At 58.8% G+C, this 21,959-nt stretch overlaps 2 protein-coding genes and 1 long non-coding RNA gene across 8 annotated transcripts; 2 read left to right on the forward strand and 1 right to left on the reverse strand.

The window, feature by feature from the left end:
* Positions 1 to 20: 20 nt before the first annotated feature.
* On the reverse strand, positions 21 to 7,677 carry STAP2 (signal transducing adaptor family member 2). Of its 3 annotated transcripts, XM_060629880.3 has the most exons (14): positions 7,537 to 7,677; positions 5,429 to 5,509; positions 5,209 to 5,280; positions 4,934 to 5,056; positions 3,941 to 3,997; positions 3,357 to 3,457; positions 3,025 to 3,159; positions 2,206 to 2,275; positions 2,012 to 2,114; positions 1,813 to 1,887; positions 728 to 883; positions 535 to 636; positions 383 to 457; positions 21 to 154 (listed from the first exon to the last, which is right to left on the reverse strand). In XM_060629880.3, the coding sequence occupies exons 1-14, from the start codon at positions 7,636 to 7,638 to the stop codon at positions 66 to 68; spliced, it is 1,341 nt and encodes a 446-aa protein (XP_060485863.1). In that variant the 5' UTR covers positions 7,639 to 7,677; the 3' UTR covers positions 21 to 65. The 3 variants fall into 3 exon arrangements, with proteins under 3 accessions (XP_060485863.1, XP_060485865.1, XP_060485864.1); XM_060629882.3 differs by lacking the exon at positions 5,429 to 5,509; XM_060629881.3 differs by lacking the exon at positions 383 to 457.
* Positions 3,452 to 11,253, forward strand: LOC132678025 (uncharacterized). The gene is made up of 4 exons (XR_009609456.3): positions 3,452 to 4,904; positions 10,004 to 10,107; positions 10,665 to 10,804; positions 11,056 to 11,253. It is a non-coding gene; the product is annotated as an uncharacterized LOC132678025 (long non-coding RNA).
* A 2,173-nt stretch (positions 11,254 to 13,426) lies between these two features.
* On the forward strand, positions 13,427 to 21,888 carry MPND (MPN domain containing). Of its 4 annotated transcripts, none has more exons than XM_078443584.2 (13): positions 13,427 to 13,549; positions 13,661 to 13,965; positions 14,703 to 14,939; positions 16,582 to 16,714; positions 17,447 to 17,531; positions 17,701 to 17,797; positions 18,078 to 18,150; positions 18,231 to 18,307; positions 19,098 to 19,266; positions 19,405 to 19,475; positions 19,892 to 20,062; positions 20,725 to 20,817; positions 21,616 to 21,888. In XM_078443584.2, the coding sequence occupies exons 1-13, from the start codon at positions 13,543 to 13,545 to the stop codon at positions 21,700 to 21,702; spliced, it is 1,605 nt and encodes a 534-aa protein (XP_078299710.2). In that variant the 5' UTR covers positions 13,427 to 13,542; the 3' UTR covers positions 21,703 to 21,888. The 4 variants fall into 4 exon arrangements, with proteins under 4 accessions (XP_078299710.2, XP_078299711.2, XP_078299712.2 ...); XM_078443585.2 differs by having other exon boundaries at positions 19,973 to 20,062; XM_078443586.2 differs by having other exon boundaries at positions 19,185 to 19,266.
* The last annotated feature ends 71 nt before the right edge of the window (positions 21,889 to 21,959 follow it).

A 21,959-nucleotide genomic window follows, 5' to 3' on the forward strand; every position in this document is an offset into this window, starting at 1 on the left:
CCAGACGCAGAGGCCCCGGGGTCACTTGAGCTTTTATTCTGGGAGGAGGGGTCCGCCTCTCTGGCTCACAGGTCCCCAGGGTGGCCGGCCGAGTGCTCCAGCGCCCGTCTCCTCCGCAGTTTCTCTTCCAGCTCGGCGGTCAAATCCGCCAGGCCTGGTTGGGGGGGCGGGGGGACTTCAGCCGCATCAGGGGTCCCCAGCCCACGCTGTCCCCCCCACCCCACCCGCAGAATCTGCGGGCCCCGTGAAAAATGAAAATCTATTCAAAAGCCTTGAGGGGTTTCAAGACCGCACAGCGTTAAGCCAAGCGTGGGGCCCTTCGGAGTGTGGGTCCCGCGTGACAGCACGGGTCACCGGCCACACGGACCCCCAAACGCCTCACCTGTCGTGGGGAAGAAAGCCTGCGCTGAGTTGACCGCCGGTTTCTTGGCCAGGCCGCCGTGGAGGCCTTGGGGCTCTGGAGGAGGGGGCAGAGGAGGGACTGAGGCCGGCTCTCCACCGGACAAGGGAAGGGCTCGGGGGCGGGACCCCTACCTGGCTTGGGCACAACGGGTGGCTTTGGTAGCTTTGGAGGCTTTGCCTGAACCTTTGCCACATTCTTGGGCTTCCGGATGACTGGCCGACTAGGGGAAGGCACTGTGTGGACAAAGGTGTGGCACGTCACGTCACGTCACGTCCACCTTTCAGCCTCCTCCCCTGTCCCCGTCTCCCCCCGGCGCCCGCCTACCGTCCCCGTTCACGTAGGTGGCGGCTGGGGTGTGTGCGATGGGGATCACGTAGTTCTCGTCCTCGTTCGGGAGTGGGGTCAGCTTGTTCTGGCTCGACACAGGTGTGATGGGCACGGGAGGCAGCTGCCTGGGGCCACCCGAGGGGGGCGCGGGACCTGGTGAGAAACGCAATTGCTAGATTCACGCGTGTGACCCTGCGCGTGCTTGGTTCTTACACACGCTCACCCAGGAGTCTGTGTCTGCGTCCCTGTGTCGCATAATCTGGCACACCGAGTGAATTTGCATAGTCGAATACAGGCAGAGGGTTTGTACACGCACCCGAATGCGTGGATACGGGCCTGACACCCGCGAGGGTGCTAGTATTTGTCTACGTTAGCGTGTGCACCCACGTGCCTGTACGTGTCCACATTTGTGCTCGCCAGTGAGCCTTCGTGTCCACACACGTGACTGTGGCTTAAGGTATGTGTATGTGCGCCACGCGGGACGGGAATCGTGTGACACGAGTGTTCGTGCATGTGCGGAGCCCTTGTCCGTGCACGTGTCTGCACGTGAGCTGCTTGTGCAGGTGGACGCAATTCGTGTTTGTGAGTGTTCACGTGTGTATGTGTGCACATTCGTGCCCACTGTGCACAAGGGGCCCCCAGCGTCTGCTCAGCCCAGAGGCCTTCCTAGCATCTTCTTCCCGCCTTGTAAACGGGATCCCACCCCCCCACCCCTTTCTCAATAGCCACCCCGGTTCCCATCTCTGGGTAGATGTCGGTCCAGGTGAGCCCTCCGTCCCCTCCATTGCCCATCTCAACCTACTGAAATCCTTTGAGGCCTTAAGCAAACACCGCCTCCTCCAGGAAGCCTCCCCCCTTTCTCTCCCCAACTCTAGGCACCGCTGTCTTCAGCCCCAGGTTCAGCCCCACAGGGCTGGAAGTGTGTCCAGCTCTGTCCCCCCCTCCACAACCCGGAGGGCAGGGTCTGGGTAATTTCTGGGTCCTTGTAACTCTGGGTCCAAGACTGGACAGGGGCGGCGCCATATGGGTCCCAGGTCTCTCTGCACTATGGCCCAGCGGTGGCTGCAGGGCGGGGGCATCACCTGGGGCTCGGGGTGCGGGGGCCTCGCGTGCCACCCACACACTCTCGCCGTTCTCGTTATCCGCCTCCACGTAGCCTGGAACAGAGAGTGGTCCTAGAGGAGGCGCGGCGGCTGGGGGTTGACCCAGGGGTGCCCCGTGGGGGGCAGGGGAGGGAGAGGCACGTACTGGGTTCCCGGAGTTCCCTGAGGCCGCACTTACCTAGCACCTTCTCATAGTCCTCGTCTGGCAGGAAGGGCACCAGCGATTTCTTGGTGCGCGTCACGAAATAGTTGACCACTGCGTCGAGTGAGTCGCAGGAGAACTGGAGGCGGGTAGAGGTCGCAGTTGGGGCTGCTGGGGAAGGGGCGCAGACCCCCACCCTGCGTTTTCCCGTACCCCAGCCCAACGCTCACCGGCTCCTCCACGTCGATCACATACTTGGAGCCCTCGTGCTTCACCTTGTAGTGCCGGACCACCGACGACCTGCCCAGGAAGTGGTGAGTGAGGGGGCTGGCGCAGGCCAAGGAGGAACCCGCCCCTCGTCCTGGCTCCGCCCCCACGGAGGGGCTAACCTGGTCCTCCGCACACTGACCGTGCCCCGACCTGGCGTGACTCTCCCGGGAGAATCAGGCCCTCTACTGACTGCATACCCCCGCCCCCCAGGAAGACCCCGCCGCTGTCTTGGCACTGCACCTAAGGAGGGCCACGCCCTGATGGCTCCACCCCCGGGAGGCCCCGCCCGTGGGTTCTAACTCCGCCCTCGATGTGGCCCTACCCTTCACCTGGCTATCCCAAAGAAGGATTTAGGGCCAGGCTCTGATCCGTCCCCAAAGTGGACCTCCAAAGCCTGATTCAACCACCCTGGTTCAAGGGGAAGACCGGCCTATGACTCCACCCACAAGTCCTGACTCCGCCCAAAGGGCTGGTTACCACCCCTGGGTTTGATTTCTTCCTTGCTCCGGAGGTCCAGACCCGGCCCCGATTCCGCCCCAAGAGCCCATCCTCACCCAAGGGTCTGACCTCACCTATAGAGTCCCGCCCCCGCCTCAGGATCTAACCACTCCCCCAAAGGGGTCCTCCGTCCGGCCCTTGGCTCCGCCCCCAGGCCTGGACCCCACCCCCATTCCGGGGAGGGGCCGGCCTCGGGATCCCACGCCCCCCCCCCCCCGAACTCTGGCTCCGCCCCCCGGAGACCGCGTCCCTCCGCCCATCCCTGCGCCGCGCATGCGCACCCATTGAGCGTCTGGCGGGTGGTGACCGACACGCCGCCCGTTCCGTCCCCGCTGGGCCGCAGCAGCAGGTTTCCGCACTCGGGGTAGCGCTCCAGGAGCAGCTGCGCCTCCAGCCGGCTCACCTTCAGGAAGCAGCTGGGGGGGACGCGTCCCTCACTCCGCGCAGGCCCCGCCCCTGGGGCGCGGCCACACCCTCCCGCGGAGCCCCGCCCCCGGCACGTGGACCTAGTCCCGGAAGACGGGATTCCCCGCAGACCCCGCCGGCCGCCCCTTGGGCCCCGCGCCTCCGCCCGCCGCCGTCCCGGGGCTGCGCGGCCCGGCCGGGCACTCACGAGGGCACCTCGAGCGCGCGGCGCGCCTCCTCTTTGGCCAGGGCCTCGGCCATCATGTACAGGTGTCCGGGCAGCAGGGTCAGGTTGGACGGGATGCGGAGCTGAGGGGAGATGAGGCACCCGAGGGCGCCTGGACGTCAGGGCACGGGCGGCTGGTGCCCCCGTCACCGAGGGGCACCCTGAGGTCGGGGTGCGGGCCCAGGCAGCCAGGATGGGAACCCGCGCCCGGGGGCTCCAGAGCGACCCTGCGCCTCCTCAGGGCAGGGGTGAAGAGACTTCAGGGAGGGGAAGGACAGATCAGATGCTCGAATGTAGGGTCTCAAAACTCTACAGGCTGCGGGGCCAGACAGGGGACAAAGGACTAAAGCAGACATCAGGAGTGTTGACAAAAACTCCTGGCTCTTAAATAATGGCAGATCACTTTCACAGTTTTAACACTGTTGGCGAAAACAGAAGACGTCTGCGGGCTGCGTTGGGCTCAGAGGCCGCCAGCGTGAGACCCGTGTAGGAGACTCTGGGGGCCTGGTTGAGGACTGTGGCGTGGGAGGAGAAAAGAGGGTCTCCGAGGAGGCACCCAGTCTTACCTCTACCACCGTCAGGATGAAGCCTTTCCACATCTCCCGAGACTCCAGGCTCTCTACCTGCGGAGGGACAGAAAAAGAGCCCGTGGCGATGGGCCTCGGTCAGTTCATCTGTGAAATGGGAGCGAGCAATAATAGTCACTGTTTTCCAAGGGTTCTTTTGAAGATTAAACGAGTTGGGACCCGGGTTACTTTAGGATGTCTGGACATCATAAGTCCTCAGGAAAGTGGGATAGAATTCTTTAATGTTACTACGTCAAGTTTGAAAACAATACAAATCAGATCCTGTATCGCCAGTGCTCTAAACCCTCCCCGGGCTCCCGTCTGCTTTGGGGTAAAAGCCCAAGTCCTCCCTAGGGCCCACAAAGCCCTGCACCGCACGCCCTGTCCCCTCCCTGCCTTCCTCCCTCCCTCTGCCCAGCAGCCTCCTGCTCCTCCCCCCTCCCCCCTCCTCTTCTTCCTCTTCTTCCTCCAGGCTCTTCAGACACACAGGAGCCTTTGCGCAGGTATCTACGTGCTGGTTCCCTCACCTGCGGGTCTCAGTGAGGCTTTCCCCGGTCGCCCTGTTTAACATGGTAACCCTGAGCGTGCTCCGTCCTTTCCCTAGCACTTTTTCCAAGCGTCTCCTGCCATCTGCCCCTCCAGATATGTTTTACACACTTGTAGTGTGTACTGCGTGCCTCCCCCGCTCGACTGCAAACTCCACAACGGTGAGGAGTTTTAACTGTCCTGTTCACTGCAACCAGGAGAATGTCCGGCACACGGGAGGCGCTCGACAACCTTAGCTGCAAGGTTGAGCGATGGCCGGGGGTCCATCCTTGTGGCTCGCGTGCTGTTCTGGCTCCTCTCTGTGTACTGTCCCATTTTGCAGGCGAAGAACCCAAGGCCTAGAGAAGTCAAGTGACTCGGCCAGTGTCACCAACCCAGTGGTAGCCTCCCCGCGACTCCGTGCTAGTGTGTGTTAGTGGTAAGTGTGACAAGGAGGGAGGGGCCTACCTTGAACTTGATCTCCTGGTTCCGGAGGACCAGGCTGAAATGGGTGCCTGGGTCTCGGGAGCTTCCCCAGGGTGGGTCATCTGTGAGCTTCACAAGTGCCGTTAGGTCTAACTTCTCCACGTGCTGGGGATCCGGAAGCAGGGGTCTGAGCGCCAGGCTTGTGGCTCCCGAGGCCCTCTGGCTTGGCCGAAACACCCGCCCTCTATGCTTGGTCCCTGAGGTCAAAGGAGGGGGGCGGGGAGGGGGGGGGGCGACCAGCTCATTCCCCTCCTTACCTGGGAGTCCCGATTGCTATTATAGAAATAGAGAGTGCAACCCTGGAGGCCTGCCCAGAATTTCTTGTAATCCTGGGGACCAAAGGTAGGGAAAGAGAAGGAGGTGAGAAGGGAAATCCGGGTACCTCCATGGCACCCACTCCTGCCTCAGGACCTTTGCGCTGGCCGTTTCCTCTGCCTGGAGACTCATTCCCCAGATCATCACAGTTTCCTTCATCACCTGCTTTGGGTCTTTGAACGAACGTTGCCTTCTCTGGGAGGCCCTCCCCATCCATGGCCCAACTTCTGGGGATCTGTTGTTCTTTGAGAAAGGACCAAAGAATCCTCCTTGATGGAATGGGGAATGCAGAGCAGCGCCCCGCCCCCGCCCCGCCCCTGGCCAGTGTACAGAGGTAGGAGATCCAGGAGTAAGTTGAGCTAACCGTCCACCCACCCACCCATCTATGTACCCATTTTCGCACACATACACCCCCTTCTCCTTGTCCACCCCATAAATAGTTATTGGGACCTCCTGTGGGCCTGAGTCTGCAGTCTCAGAATTTCACAAGGTTCTGGACTCTAGACGTGTTGCCGATTCAGGATTTCCCCCCAGGATTCTGAATTATAAACGTCCTCACTCTCTGGTGGTCCAAGGGGGCTGATACAGCTCAGATGGTAAGAGAACGGGTTTGTTTGGGTTTTTTCCAGCAAATATTCCCCGAACATCTACTCTGCACCCAGTTCTGTTGCAGAGGCAAAATACTACATATGGGACATGGCTTCTGTTTCTAAATAGGTTGTCTTCCAGAAGAATATAGAAAGCATAGATACTCGGGCACTTGGGGGGCTCAGTCGGTTGAGCGTCCACCCTCAGCTCAGGTCACGATCTCACAGTTCGTGGGTTCGAGCCCCGTGTCGGGCTCTGCGCTGACAGCTCCTCGGAGCCTGGAGCCTGCTTCCGATTCTGTGCCTCCCTCCTCTCTCTCTCTGCCCCTCCCCCACTCACACACTGTCTGTCTCTCAAAAATAAATAAACGTTTAAAAACTAAAAAGAAAGCATAGATACTAAATCTTCCAGGGAAGAGTAATCAGTACCCTGAGAGGGACAAACCCTAGGCCTTGAGATCTGGAGAAAGGCCCTCCAGCTGGGAAATCCGGGAAGACTTCCGGGAGGAGGAGGTACTTTCATTAGTCCGTAATGATAATGAGGATAGTTTTCATATTGATGCCCAGTAGCCATCATCAGTCCACCTGTCCATCTGTCCATCTGCCTGCCCATCCATCTGTTCATCCACTTATCTACCCACCCACCCATCCGTCTCTATGTCTGTCCAACCATCGACACACCCATCCATCCACCTACCCATCTGTAGATACATTTAACTGACATTTACTGAGGACTAAGCAGAACAGTAAGTGATTAAACTCAGCAGGTCAGACCTGCTTTGTCCTGTACCCACTATACGTCATTGCCCAAGGTATTTAAGCTCTCCGTGCCTCAGTTTCCCCACCCATGAAATGGCGATAAAGAGGAACCTACCGCAGAGGCCGCTGAAGGAATTGGGTGCGTTAATACCAGTGAACAGTGCTTGTGGAGTCAGGACCCCAGACCCCTGAAGGCTACCCCTTCTCCAGTAACCATGGTTACGGCCCTACTATACCCATTGTGTAATAGAGAAAACCGAGGCACAACGATGGAGAGTCCCTTGCACAAGGCCTGGAAGTCAAGAAGACGTGGGGACCCCTGTGGCCTAGATGGTGTGTAGGCCTGAGGGGGGCGGTGGGGGGTGGGCACTTGGAGGCACAAGGAAAGGAGGAGGGGACCGCAATCCGCAGTGGCGGTGGGGGTGGCCAGGGAACGCAGTGGGTGGGTGTTTGGGGTTGTAGCAGAAGATGAGACAAGTGTGGGGGGTGGGGCGCCTCAGGGAAGGAGGGACTGGGCTTGTATCCGTCTCTGGTCCTGCCAGATGCGGCCCCCTCAGCTACCTCTCCTGGCCTTGACCACCCTCCCACCCCCCCCCCCCCCTGCAGCTGAGGCTCAAGTTTACTGTGGGGCTGGGACCTGGGAGCCAGAAGGTTTTCCACTTCCTGGGGGAAGTCCCTGATCTGTTTGTATCCAAGAGAAAGAGAAGAGAGACCAAGAGGGAGACAGAGGGAGGCAGACAGGGAGAGACACAGAGAAAGAGAGAAACCAGAGTCAGAGACCGCCAGATGGTGGGCAGAACCTTTTCCAGCACCCCCAGCAGGCGCCCGGCCCCAGCCTCTACCCACCCCGCCCCCTCGGCCAGGTGTGAAGATCCAGGCTCAGAGAGGTAAGTGCAGCCGCCTAGGAGCTCAGCAGTGCCTTACCCGGTCACAGGGTCCCTTCTTCTCCAGAAAGTTCTCGTAGTAGTGTGAAGGTAGAGCGCCTTTGGGTTTGGGGACCCGGGGTGGGCTTAGGGCTGAGGCCATGGTGGCCCGGGTCTTTGGCCTTGGCCTCTCCCCGGGGTGGGTGCCCCAGCTGGGCCAGGGAGCAGAGAAACCGGTTCCAGGGGAATTTTCTCTCCTGTCAGCTCCCCAGCTCCCTCCCCTGCCAGGTGCTGGGCGGGTGCTGGGCCGGGCAGGTCCTAGGGAAATCCCAGCCTCTCTGGTCTCCCCAAGAAGTCTGGGAGGCCCGCTGGAGTGGGGGACGACGAGGGAGCCACTGGGAGGCTCTCGGTGCTGAGCGGGGACTGGGCAGAGGGCGCACCGGGAGGAGGGACCTGGCTAAGCAAAGGTCTGGATGTGAGAAAGGGAGGAGCCTGGTGCCCGAGTGGCAGTGCGTGTGTCCAGAGGGGACACAACAGGGACATCGCATGAAGGTCTGCGTGCCCCTTAAGCTGCCTGCCTGCTGTACCAATCTTCCCTAAATCTACAAAAAAAAAAATCTTGCTGGGATTTTGATAGAATCGCACCTGTGTGTCAATGGGAGCAGACAGGAGATGTCAACTCTGACAAGAGTCAACTGAGCCACCAACTGCTGAGCCACCCAGGCGTCTCCATTTTTAAAAAAAAATTTATCTGGGGCGCCTGGGTGGCTCAGTCGGTTAAGCGTCCGACTTCGGCTCAGCTCATGATCTCACGGTCCGTGAGTTCGAGCCCCACGTCGGGCTCTGTGCTGACAGCTCAGAGCCTGGAGCCTGTTTCAGATTCTGTGTCTCCCTCTCCCTCTGCCCCTCCCCTGCTCATGCTGTCTCTCCCTGTCTCAAAAATAAATAAAACATTAAAAAAAAATTAAAAAAAATTTTATCTAAGGGGCGCCTTAATATCTATTAAGGAGCGCCTGGGTGGCTCAGTCTGTTAAGTGTCCGACTTCAGCTCAGGCATTGATCTCGCGGTCCGTGAGTTCGAGCCCCGCGTCGGGCTGTGTGCTGATGGCTCAGAGCTGGAGCCTGCTTCCGATTCTGTCTCCCTCTCTCCTGCCCCTCCCCCCACATGCTCTGCCTCTGAAAAACGAATAAACCTTAAAAAAAAATTTAGAAGGTTTTATTTCAGGGGCTCTTGGCTGGTTCAGTGGGACGAGTACGAAGAGACTCTTGATCTTGGGGTCATGCGATTGAGCCCCACGTTGGGAGGTAGACTGTACTTAAAAAAATGTATTTATGGGCGCCTGGGTGGCTCAGTCGGTTAACCTTTGGACTTAGGCTCAGGTCAGGATCTCACAGCTCCTGAGTTCCAGCCCTGCGTCTGGCTCTCTGCTCGCAGCACAGGGCTCGCTTAGGATCGCTTAGGATCCTCTGTCTCCCTCCCTCTTTGCCCCTGCCCCCCTCCCCCAAATAAACATCTTAAAAAATCTTTGAAGCTTTTATTTAAATTTGAGTAATGTTAGTTTCAGGTGTACAACATAGTTATTCAGCACTGCCTTCCATACAACACCCAGTGCTCATCAGGACAAGTGCACTCCTTCGTCCCCAGGTGCTCCTGGGTGACTCTGTTGGTTGAAGTGTCCAACCTTGGCTCAGGTCATGATCTCAAGGTTCGTGAGTCTGAGCCCCACATCGGGCTCTCTGCTGTCAGTGCCGAGTCCGCCTCAGATCATCTGTCCCCCTCTCCGCCTCTCCCCCGCTCGCTCACTCTCTCAAAAATAAATAACATTAAAAAAAAATTTTTTTTTTAAAGGCATCCGTTTCTTGGTTTGCCTCTCTCTCTCTCTCTCAGCGTCATCCATGAGGGTTGGAAACAACTTCCAAATTCCTGGTACTGTTAATAGTTTGCCCTCTTCCCATGAGCCACCAGAAGTATACAATGATAATGGAAATGTGTGGAATAGTACGAGAATTACCAAAACGAGACACAAAGTCAGCAAACGCTGTTGGAAAAGCGGTGCCGTTTGATGTGGGGTTTTCACAAACCTTCGATTTATTTTTTTGATTTTTAATTTTTTTTAATTTTTTTTAATGTTTATTTATTTTTGAGACAGAGAGAGACAGAGCATGAACAGGGGAGGAGCAGAGAGAGAGGGAGACACAGAATCTGAAACAGGCTCCAGGCTCTGAGCTGTCAGCACAGAGCCCGACGCGGGGCTCGAACTCACGGACCGTGAGATCATGAGCTGAGCCGAAGTCGGACGCTTAACCGACCAAGCCACCCAGGCGCCCCAAACCTTCAATTTATTAAAAAAAAAAAAAAAGCACTATTTGTGAAGCGCCTTAGAACGAGGTATTCCTGTTCGCATCTTGGCATTTTCTAGGAAGACCATCCTATCAACTGCAAACAGGGCAAGTTTTATTTCTTCCTTTCCAATCGGTATGCCCCTCATTTCCTTTTCTTGTCTTATTGCACTGGCTGGAATTTCCAGGACTGCATTGGATACGGGTGGCGAGCGTGAACATCCTTGCCCTGTTCCCTCTGTTACGGGGAAAGCGTCTAGTCTTTCCCCATCGAGTACAATGTTAATTGCAGGTGAGTTGGTTTCCATCTGTTTCTAGTTTGCTGAGAGTTTTTACCATGCATGGGTGTTGAGTTTTGTCCAATGCCTTTTCTGTATCAGTTGAAATGATCTTGTCGGAGACCTTTCTTCCTTAGTTTGCGTGTTAGTTTCCTGTGGCTGCTCTGACAAATCACCTCAAGCGTGGAGGCTTAAAATGACACAAATGTATTATGTGGATCTCACAGAACTGAAATCAAGGGGTTGCCAGAGATGCATTCTTTTCTGGAGGCTCAGAAGATGACTCGATTTCCCTGCCTTTTCCAGTTTCTAGAAGCTTCTTGGGTTCCTTGACTCATGGTCCCCTTTCTCCATCTCCAAAACCAGCAAATACAGCCAGAGTCCTTACATCACATCACTCCGAATTTCTTCTGTTGTGACTACTGTCGTCTGCTTTTAAGGACCCCTGTGATGGCATCGCCCCACCCAGCTAATCCAGGCTAATTTCTTTATTTTCAAGGCAGCTGATTAGAAATTTAAGTTCCATCTGCACCTTAAATCCCCTTTGCCGTGTAATCTAACATATTTACAGGTCCTGAGGATTAGAATATGAACATCTTTAGGGAACCGTTATTCCACGACCACAGCCTGTTAAATATGATGGCCAACATTGATTGATTCTTGAATACTGAACCCGCTATGCATCCCTGGAGTAAACCCCACTCACTCAGGGTGAGTAATTCTTTTTATATATGGCCAAATTCTACTTCCTAATATTTTGTTAGCGATTTTGTGTGTGTGTGTGTGTGTGCCCGTAATCACGAGAAATACGGTCTGTCGTTTTCTTTCTTTTTAAAATGTTTTTGTATCGTCCTTATCTGGTGTTGGTTTCAGGGTAATGCTAACTTCATAAAGTGAATTGGGGGGTGGGGGGCGCGCGCCTGGGTGGCTCAGCTGCCTAAGTGTCTGACTCTTAATTTCAGCTCGCCCTCAGAAGGGATCTGTGCTGACAGTGTGGAGCCTGCTTGGGATTCTCTTTTCTCTCTCTCTCACTGTCTTCTCCTGCCCCGCTTACGCACGCACTCTCTCTCTCTCAAAAAAAAAAAAAAAAAAAAAAAAAAAAATTTAAATGAATTGGAAAATGTTCCCTCTTCTTCAAGTTTCTGGAAGACATTTTTTTTTTTTTTAAGTGGTGTTAATTCTTTGAATCTTTGGTACAATTTTCCATGTGGGCACGGAGATTTATTTTTGAGGAGTCTTAAAATTACAAATTCAATTTCCTTAATCATCATAGGGCTGCCTGGACTTTATACACGTAGCAAAAAATAGCCTTTGCAATCCACTCAAGAGCCGTGTGACTTGGCAATCTTTTCATCTGATGAACTAATAAAGTTAATAACAATGCCTGCCATAAAGGGATGCCATAGGGGCACCTGGGTGGCTCAGTTAGTTGAGTGTCAGACTTCGGCTCGGGTCATGCTCCCAGGGTCCTGGGATAGAGCCCTGCATCAGGCTCCACACTGGGCGTGGAACCTGTTTGGGATTCTGTCTCTCTCTGCCTCTCCTCGACTAGTGCTCACACTTGCTCTCTCCCTCAAAAATGAATATTTTTAAAAAATTAAATTTAGTTAAAAATTTTTTCAAAAGGGGGTGCCATAAATGGTTAATAAGGTCACAGCAGTTTGTTTTAATTGTATTTATCAAAGGCAATGGGAGCCATAGAAGGATTTAGAGTAGGGGAGGGAGGTGGTCACAGTTGCATTTTGGTAAGATCCCTCTGGGGCCAGTGTGGAAGGTGGATGAGGTGGAGGCTGTGTATAGAGGTCTGAGGCTCAAGGTGATGACCAGGGCCCAGCTGGGAGGAGGAGGTCCGGTCCAGGATTTGGGGAACAGAGTCAAAAAAACGTGGGCAAGGACATGGGGGAATAAACTGAGGTCAAGAGTCCAGGGCTGCTGGGGAATGCCCAGTTGGTGGCTGGACCTGCGGTGGGGGGTGTCTGTGTGGGGAACCTGCAGCAGGAGGCGTGGGCTTGACAAAAAAGAGTATTAATTCCCATTTGTCCAGCTCTTAATTCTTGTGATGCCCCATTCGTTAACAACCTTGAGGGAGTCATTATGATCGTCGCCATGGTGAAACAGAGACGCGGAGCCACTTGGCCAAAGTCACAGGGCTGGGATGTGGTGGACCAGGATCTGGAGCCAGGTCCGTTGATTGCAGACCACCGTCCCATAACATCCCCCCCTCCCCCAACGTCCCGTCCCCGCTTTCAAACTGGGCGGAGTACACCGGTCCGGGGTTGAGCCGAGCCCGTAACTCCCAGCCGTTTCGGAAAGGCCCCACCCCCGGCTTGCAGCCCGGCCAGGGCCTGGGGACTCCTAGTCCTGGGAGGTGCCGCTGCGCCTCAGAGCAAAGGTCTTGGGCCAGGGGCCAGGGACAAAGGACGGCACTAAAACCGACCCGCGAACACCCAACTCGGCTCCGCCTCCGAGAGCCCGGCGCGAGGAGGCGTGGGAAGTCGGGGGGCGCGCCAGCCTGAGGGCACGTTCTGACCCGGGATCTGATTGGCTGGCACAGGACCTAACTCTACAACCGAATGGATACGTGAGGCCCGGGAGCTCCTGTGATTGGCCGAGGGCTACGCGCTTGGCGGAAGCAGCGGTTTAACATTGATTGGCTGGAGGGAATCCCACGACTGCTGCCTATTGGTTGAAGTTTAAATGACCCTCCTATAATTGGTTGTTGGGCTCCGCTTGGGCCCAACCTTGGAATCGGCGCTGCGGAATGGGAGTTAACCCTTTAGAGACTGACGTCCGGCTTAGGCGCTTTATTTATTTTTATTTTTACTTAAAATTTTTTATTTTTAAAGTAGTCTCTACACCCAATATGGAACTCGAACTTACAGCCCCGAGATCAACAGGCGCCTGCTTTACGGACTGAGCCAGCCGGGCGCTCCGCCTTGGGCGCTTTAGACCTTCCCCATTCAGCCTGCAGCCCCAGGGCGCTGTGGCTCGTTCTCCGGGGGTTTCTCCCCTGGTCTCCACAGCTGACACTTCTGGTCCCTCAAGTGTCCCACCCCTCCCGGTCCTAGTGAACTGAGTCCCCCGCGCCCCCCAGCTCCGGATCTAAATCCAATAACGGGCCCCCCCAGTGGAGCCACTAGTTCCCCGAAAGCGAAAGGCCCGGGGCCTCAGTTTCCCCGCTTGGTAGGTTGCCACGAGCCTCCCGCGGAAGGTGACCTCGAGCCTCCGTTTTCCCGATGGTCCCGGAGGGATGAGTCCCCGGCTCGGCCCGTGGACAGGCGCGAGGCCTCCGGGTCCCGGCTCGCGCGGGCAGGCCGAGCCCCCCTCCCGCCCCCAGGCTGGGGCCCCTCCCCCTCGGGGCGGAGCCGTGTCACGTGCCGGGAAGAAAGAGCCAGCGGCGCGCAAGTCGCACGGGGCGCGGGGCGCGGGGCGCTTGGGGCGGAGCGGCCATGGCAGGTACGGCGGGCCCGTCTGGGGGTCCGGGGGGGGGGGTGAGGGGCGGGGTGGGGTCGAGAGGCCGGGGCGGCTGGGGGCGCGCGGTCCCTTGCAGCTTGTCGCTGCCCGCAGCTCCGGAGCCGCTGTCCCCGGCGGGTGGCGCGGGCGAGGAGGCACCGGATGAGGACGAGGACGAGGCAGAGGCCGAGGACCCCGAGAGGCCTGCTGGAGCTGGCGGCGCGCGCAGCGGAGGCGGCGGGGGCGGGGGCGGGGGCGGCGGCGGCGGCGGCGGCGGCGGCGGGGCCGGAGCCGGGGCGGGCCCGGGGGGCTGCGGCGGGCCCGGGGGCGCGCTCACCCGGCGCGCGGTCACGCTGCGGGTGCTCCTCAAAGACGCGCTACTGGAGCCCGGCGCCGGGGTGCTGTCCATCTACTACTTGGTGAGCGTCCCCTACCCCCCATCCCGTCCCGGCTGGGGCAGGAAGGGGAAACTGAGGCCCAGAGCTCTCCTCCCACCGGCCAAGCCCAGGTGTGGGGAGGGGAAATTGAAACAAGCATCCAGACCCAGCACGGACCCTTCTGGGCTGCAGGGCATCGTTTACCAAACAGCCCATTCCACAGAGGAGAAACTGAGGCTCGGAGAGGACACCACCGCTTTCCTGGTTGTGTGACCTTACTCAACCTCTCCATATCCTGGTTTCCTCATCTATAAAATGGGTTTTTATTTTTCCTGTCGCGGGGTTGTAGGAGGGTCAAAGGAATACAGCGCCCAGCAGGCCGCCTGCTACACTATGTTTTACACGTTTGCTGCTGTTTCCTTGGGCCTTGTGAGTGGGGGCAGTTCATGAATGGAGCACTTGCTGTGTGCCAGGCTGTGTGCTGTGTGTTAGGGACCAAGCAGGCCCTGTCCCTGCCCGTTGGGGGCTCACGGTCCAGTGAGCGGGTGGGCAGACACAGAGCTGGGCAGTTTTAATCCAGGCTGATGTCCCTGTGGACATACAGGGACCGGGAGGCATGTAAGCTGGTCAGCTTCCTGGGAGGGATGCCGTGGGCAGAAGTGGGTGCCGAGCTCCGGGGAGCAGGGCTGGGGGTGGGGGGGGGGAGTCAGGGAGGACTTCCTGGAGGTGGCTTGGTGGGTACCAGGGCCTGGGTGGAAGCCAGGCTGCTGTTACTGCAGGGGAAGAAGTTCATGGGGGACCTACAGCCCGACGGGAGGATCGTGTGGCAGGAAACGGGACAGGTGTTCAACTCACCCAGCGCCTGGGCCACCCACTGCAAGAAGCTGGTGAACCCGGCCAAGAAGTCCGGCTGTGGCTGGGCCTCTGTCAAGTACAAGGGCCAGAAACTGGACAAGTACAAGGCGGCCTGGCTCCGGCGACACCAGCTGCACATTCCCACGGCTGCCGCCGATGAGGTGCGTCCCTCAGCCTCCTGAAGCGCTGCTGGATAAGGAGTACCCAGAGTGAGCACATTGGAGCTGGGCCCTGTGGGATGACGGGGAGTTTGTCAGAGCGAGGCGAAGGGAGGAGTTTTCAGAGGGAGCCGATGACAGCAGGGCCGCGGAGGTAGGAAGCCACACAGCGCTTGGGGAACCGTGATCAGCGGATGCAGCCTGAGGCTCACGTGTCTTAAGCAGCTGAGGGGACTGGAGACAGTGGCAGGGACCAGATCGGGGAGAGTTTCTAACGCTATGATAGTAATAACATCTTTGAATATTCACCAGCTGGTGAGCTTGGCCTAGGGTCGTCTCTGGGTGCTAATTCTCCTTCGTATGTAAGTGAAGATCCTAACAGTATCCGTATGTATCATATATGTATATCTTGCTGGCAGATCGGAAACCTGCAGGGCCGATGGCAGGCTGGAAACAGGCGGGGAGGACTTGGGCTTTTTCCCTGAGGTGGGTGGGAGCCCAGGAGGGCAGAGAGGATGGGCAGACCTGACTCAGGTGCCCACACGCGCCCCCTGGTGGCCGCCGTCTGGCACAAAGACTGGGGGGTGGCCAGGGTGAAAGTTGGGGACCAGGATGCAGGTTGACAGAACCGGTCCAGGCAGGAGATGATGGGGTGGACCGGGCGGACAAGTGATGGGTCAAGAAGCGGGCAAGTTTTGGCCGATTTTGAAAGTGGATCTCACTGGATTTGCGGTTGCATCAGATAGATGTCGGTGTTAAGAGATGAGGCTGCCATGGGGACTGGGGAGGATTGGGGGACAGTCAGGTGCAGCGTGGTTATAGAGCTGAGTGGAGGTGCCTGGGAGCACCCCCGCCCCCCGCCCCCCCCTTCCCCGAGACTTCCAGGATCAGCCGGACGCTGAGTCTGGAGCTCAGGGGAGGCTTGGGCTGGAGATAGGACTGTGGGGGTGGTCAGGCCAGAGACAGGGTTCCAGTCCCAAGAGTGGAGGAGACTGCCCCGGAGGAGAGCAGGTAGGGAGACAAGAAACCCGAGGACCCAGCCTGCACACCGGGGAGGGGTGGGAGATGGAGGGGACTGGAGAGATGGGAGGGAAGCTGGGTCCCTGGGGCGCTTCCAGAAGAAGGAGCCGGGACCAGCCAGACCCTGCGGCGAGGAGGAAGAGTACAGCGACCATGTGCCTGTTGGGTTTTGGACACTGGGAGGTCACCCCAGCAGGGGCAGTTGAGGGCAGATCGGGAGAGATTATTGAGAGAATCTGGTAACGGATCGATAGGAGGTGTGCTAATTGCCTTGCAGGCATTATTTTATTTCACCCTGATGCTGTCCCTGTGCGCTGGAGGTCATTAGCCCCTTTTTACAGATGAGGAGAAGAGAGCTCAGAGAGGTTAGGGCGCTTGCTAGAAGCTGCACAGCTTGTAAAAGGGGAGGAGAGGTTTGAAACTCCGCCCGGCAGCTGCTGGAAGGTGCTCAGATCTGAGCGGCACCAGGACCTCAGGCCGCCTGTGCTCACTCGCTCCCTCTAGTGGGCCCCTGGGGCAATGGCAGGACCCTAAGGCCAGCTGAAGGTCTGAGTGGAACTTGGTGAGGAGGGTGGGTGGCGCCCAGCTGAGGGTCCTGCCGCCTGCCCCGCCCCGCCCCCACCAGAGCCCGGCCAGTGAAGGGGAGGAGGAGGAGCTGTTGATGGAGGAAGAAGAGGAGGAGGTTCTGGCAGGGGTCTCCACTGAGGACAAGAGTCGGAGACTACCTGCCAAGGGACCCTTGGAGCCTGCGCACCCAGGTGAGAGGCTTAGAGGAGGGCAGGAGGCGGGCAGAACTCGGGTGAGGAGGTGGCTGGGGGGGGGGGGGGGGGTTCAGATCTTGCGTTTTTCTCTGCACTCCCGACATGCCTGGCGGACTTCCTAGTTCTGCCTAATTTCTTTCTCGCGGCCTGACTTTTTTTTTTTTTAATGTTTATTTATTTACTTAGAGAGAGAGAGAGAGAGAGAGAGATCGTGAGCAGGGGAGGGGTGGGGGTGGGGGGAACAATCCCAAGCAGGCTCTGTGCAGTCAGTGCAGAGCCTGAGTCAGGGCTCAACCCACAAACACTGAGATCATGACCTGAGCCGCAATCAAGATTCTGATGCTCAACGGACTGAGCCCCCCAGCGCCCCCCACCCCCCTGCCTGGCTTCTTAAGCTCTAATGCTGGATTCCTTGGTCCCGTGGCCCGATTTCTTCACTATGCTGCCTGATTTCCACGCTCCCCTATAGGATTTCGCTGCCTCAGTGCCTGGTTCCTTTGGCCCCCCTGCCTGGTTTCCTGGGGTCCTTGCCTGATTTCCTAAGCCCTTCCTCTGGTATTTTAATCTCCTTTTTTCCAGTTTGTTAACCTGCCACCTGATCTCTCTGTTCCGGGGCCTGATTTTTAAAGCTGCCTCTGGAGGTTTTTTCTTGGGCCGCCTTGTCTTTGTTTTCCACTTCTGGGCTGGGAGGGATTGAGGCTGCCTTTTCCCCCCTCGCCCGCCCCACAGAGGCCGTGCCCCCCGGGAAGCGGGTGGAAAACAAGATCCGGGTGCCTGTGCGGTATTGCATGCTGGGCAGTCGAGACTCTGCCAGGTCAGACACACCCTGTGCCCGCCACACCCCCGCCCCCAGATTTCACTAGCTCTTGCGGGGTGGGGGGGGGGGACACACAAGGTCTCACATCCTTAGCGCTGGCTCCGGAGGCCGGGGAGCTAGCTCAGGGCTGAGTTCCTGAAGCTGTGGGACCCTCTGGCTCCTACAGGAACCCCCACACCCTGGTGGAAGTAACATCCTTCGCTGCCATCAACAAGTTCCAGCCGTTCAACGTGGCCATCTCCAGCAACGTGCTGTTCCTGCTGGTGTGTGCCCAGCTGTCACCTTGTCCCTTGAGGGCCAAGGGCCAGACCTGGGCAGGTGGCTGGGGCACCTGGAAGGGGTCCCTGGGAGGTTGGCTCTTACGAGGGCAGGGACCTTTTCTGTTTTGTTCACTGCTGCTAAACAGTAGGCACTCAATCAGTGAAGGAAGGAGGAGGCCGATGGGGTGGCCCCGGCACATTGCAAGGGCTCTGGCCCCGAGGAGAGGCACTTGGGGCTGGGCCGCAGCCTGAGCCGCTCTTCTGGTGTCCGTCCCCTCCCCAGGACTTCCACAGCCACCTGACTCGAAGCGAGGTCGTGGGGTACCTGGGGGGCCGCTGGGACATCAACAGCCAGAGTGGGTATTTGGGGCCAGGTGGGCAGGGGGGTGTCTGGGGCTGGGGTTGATGTCTACACCTTCTCTTTGCCTCTGCACAGTGCTCACGGTGCTGAGAGCCTTCCCCTGTCGGAGCCGGCTGGGGGACGTGGATATGGCGGCCACCATGGAAGAGGAGGTGAGGGGGTGCGGGGGGTCAGGGCGTTGTAGGGAGGGCTCGTGTGGACACAGCTGTCCTGGCTACCCTGTCCCGGTGGCTAGTAGTGCAAAAACGAGTGTGCGAAAGAGTATGTGTGAGCGCCCGCCCCGTGGCTGTGACCCTGTCGGTGGTCCTGCTTCCTCTGCACAGGTGGCCCGCCCTCTTTACCCCGAGCCTCGGTTTCCAGGCCGTGCCTGGCACATAGTAAGAGCTCAGTGAATATTAGCTGCCACTGTCAATAGCGTTGTCATAGTGGTGCTTTGTATGTGCCTGGCGCTGTGCAACGTGCACCACACCCACCTTCTGGCACCAGCAGTGACCCATGGGGACAGGCGAATAGGTGCGGATTCTGCACGCACGTCTCTCGGCCCACCTCTTTCTTGCTCCTTACGCCAGCACTTGCCTCTGCTTGCTGAAGGCGTCCAGAAATGCCTGTTCCTGCCCAAGTGCACACACACATCCTCCTATCTGTTTAACTGTTTGAGTGCCCGCTGCGAGCCGGGAATTGGCGATACAGCCTGCCTAAAATAAATGTTTGCCTTTGCTTTGTGACAGGTGCATCTTTTTTATGTATTTGTTGACTGTTCCCCCTCCCCTGGCCTCCTAGAGGGTGGGGGCGGGCTCTGTCTTGGTACCGCTGTGTCCCCGGGCCAGGCACACAGCAGGCACATATTAAGTGCTGGCCTCGAATGGGGATGGGATGCGGCAGGTGCGCTGGCGGCTGGGAGGGGAGCCCCTGGCTCTACCGCAGCCTCGCCTGTGCCCCCAGATCTACCAGAGCCTGCTCCTGCGGGGCCTGTCCCTGGTGGGCTGGTACCACAGCCACCCGCACAGCCCCGCGCTCCCGTCGCTGCAGGACATCGACTCGCAGATGGACTACCAGCTGCGGCTGCAGGGCTCCAGCAACGGCTTCCAGCCCTGCCTCGCCCTGCTCTGCGGTAAGGCCTGGGCCGCGCGCGTGCGCACGCGTGCGTCCTGCGCGTGCGTCGGGCGCGTGCGTCTGTGCGCGCGCGCGCGTGGCGCTTCGGGGCCGCCGACCCCTCCAGGCCGTCGCCACTCTCACTGTCCTTCCGCAGCCCCTTACTACTCTGGCAACCCGGGCCCCGAGTCTAAGATCTCCCCCTTCTGGGTGATGCCGCCCCCCGAGGTAGGCGGGGCTGTGGGGGGAGGGCAGGGTCGTGGCGCTGCGGGCCAGGAGGGGCCTGTCGATGGTCCGTGGCCAGGACTCTGGTTCTGGGCTCATTTAGGGGATCGGGGACCTCCGTTTCCCCCCGTGAAACGGGACCATAACCGTCGCGCTGTCCCGGGCTCCCCAGAGGGCCTGGATGTTGAAAAGGCGCGGGCATCACGTGGAGCCCTTGATACTAACACGGCCTCCCTCCCAAACTCTGCCGAGTGCCATTCCCCACATCTGTCCTGGGGTCAGAAATCGGGCTTGGGAAGCCATTCCAGGGTGCGTGGCTCGCTTGGCGGCCTCTCTTGCTGGGGGCAGGGCCACGCTGCCTCCGGAGTCGCACGGCAGCCTTCCGTGGAGGACCCACGTGGCTCTGAACCTGGTCGCAGTGTGATTCTCTGACTGCTGGCCCAGGACACATCCCCTCGTGGGATCGGAGGCTGGGCGTGACTGGCTCGTGTCCCTGCCAGCAAAGGCCCAGTGACTACGGCATCCCCATGGACGTGGAGATGGCCTACGTCCAGGACAACTTCCTGACTAATGACATCCTTCATGAGATGGTGAGCTCACTCCCGGGCGGGGCGCACAGGGCCCCTGAGAGGGGCGGGTGGGGCTGAAGGACCCCGCTGGACGGTGGCGAGACTGCAGGACTCAGGGTGGCTGAAGGCGCCACATCGGGGCATAGGCCAGACTCCTCGTCCGGGGCTGAAAATCACCTGTGGCTTTAGGCTCAAGTCCCTGATCCTTGCCCACCTGCTCCCCCCACCTGGCCTTGCTGTTCTGGAAGTTACCGGAGGTGCCCCCGCCTCGGGCCTCTGCACCTGCACTGATTCTCCAGATGGAGGCACGTGAGGGGACTTGAGGTGGTCCCCCAGCTGTTTTTTAGTGTCGATGTTCCAAGTGGCGTTTGAAAAAAGCTAGTTGGTCACACCTGTGGGATCCCGGATACTGCTGTTTGGATGAGGCTGCGCAAGGGGTCCGTGTCAGGCTTGTGCGACACTCAGTGTGCCTCCCTCTGCCTGGGGCTACTTCGGTCCCCCTCCAGGGGCCTCCTGCCGAGCTCCCTGGTGGCACTCCTCAGTGGGTGGTCTCCCTTGGGGTCCTGGGCACCTACGTGCCATATGGGACTGAAGCCCCACAGGCTGCCCACCGCCGTATCCCCGGCACCTGGCACGGGCGGGAGGGCAGGAGCGAGGAGTCCCATCGGCCCCCTGTCCCCCAGATGCTGCTGGTGGAATTCTACAAGGGCGCCCCTGACCTCGTGAGGTTCCAGGAGCCCTGGAGCCAGGAGCACACGTACCTCGACAAGCTGAAGGTAAGACTCGTGTCCCCTGTCTCGTGCAGACTCCGTAGGAAGACAATGTGGGGGGAGCCCTCGAGAATCCATCCGCGGGCAGCCTGAGAAAGTGTCCTAAGTTCCGTATTATTTCAGCTGGGTGTCAACGCTGTCAACAGCATTGTTGGGTCACAGCTGGGTGGTGACGGTGACGGGGAGAGCTATTCAAGAGCAGCTAGAAAGGGGAGAACCCGCAGACCCTGGGCCGTGGGGATGGAGAAGCCACACTGGGCCCTATGTCACGGCGTGGGCGCCCACCCGAGTGCACAAGGGGTCTGACTCAGAGCCTCAAGCGCCGGCAGAGCTGAGGCGAGCAGAGGTCTCTCCAGCTCGCTGGCCCTACAGCCAGTGGGACGCGGCAGGGCTCGGCGGCCTCGGGGGTGTCTGACTGGCTTCCTGCCTTGTAGAGAAATGCAGTTTTGCACGTTTGCTTGTTTTGCTCAAACTTCAAGAGTGACCAGAGCTTCCGGCTGCCACGGGTCACTTCCACCCCGTTGCTGGGCTGGTGGGGCGGGGGGCAGCCCCCGGCGCAGAGGGTGTGAGAGCCTAGGCAGGAGGCAGCTAGGAAGAGAGTAGGATTTGGAGTGTGCAGATAGTCCTCCGCTCCCCAAACCCAGAACATTCCGCGTGAGCAGGCCTCCTCATTTAAACATAAAACTTTGTCTTGGGGACGCTACCATGTGAGTCGGTTAGGAGAGCCTCTGCCCGGATGGAGGGGAGCCGGTGAGGCCAGGACCACCGGGCACAGCCCTGAGGCACCAGCCCTGCTCCTTTCAGATCTCCCTGGCCAGCAGGACACCCAAGGACCAGGGCCTGTGCCCCGTGCTGGAGCAGGTTTACAGCCTTCTTAAACAAGGGAGCTGAGGCCCCGCCTGCCAGGGCCTGGGGGAGCCTCTTGGTCAGACTCTGATTCCCCCCCCCCCCCCCCCACCGTGGTTTGGGCTGAGGGGGACTGGGACCAGGGGGTTCTCTTGGGGGCTGTGCCGCTCTGTTCCCGTGCAACTTAGCTGTGCGGTGGTTGGGGCACGGATAATAAAAGACAGAAGCAAATAGCCTGGGTGTGTGTGTCTCACCCTGGGGGGAGGGGGAGCCCCCCGCTCTCGTCCCTGGGCACACAGGCT

Source organism: Panthera onca, chromosome A2 (genome assembly GCF_046562875.1).
Source record: "Panthera onca isolate mPanOnc1 chromosome A2, mPanOnc1 haplotype 2, whole genome shotgun sequence".
NCBI lineage: Eukaryota > Metazoa > Chordata > Mammalia > Carnivora > Felidae > Panthera > Panthera onca.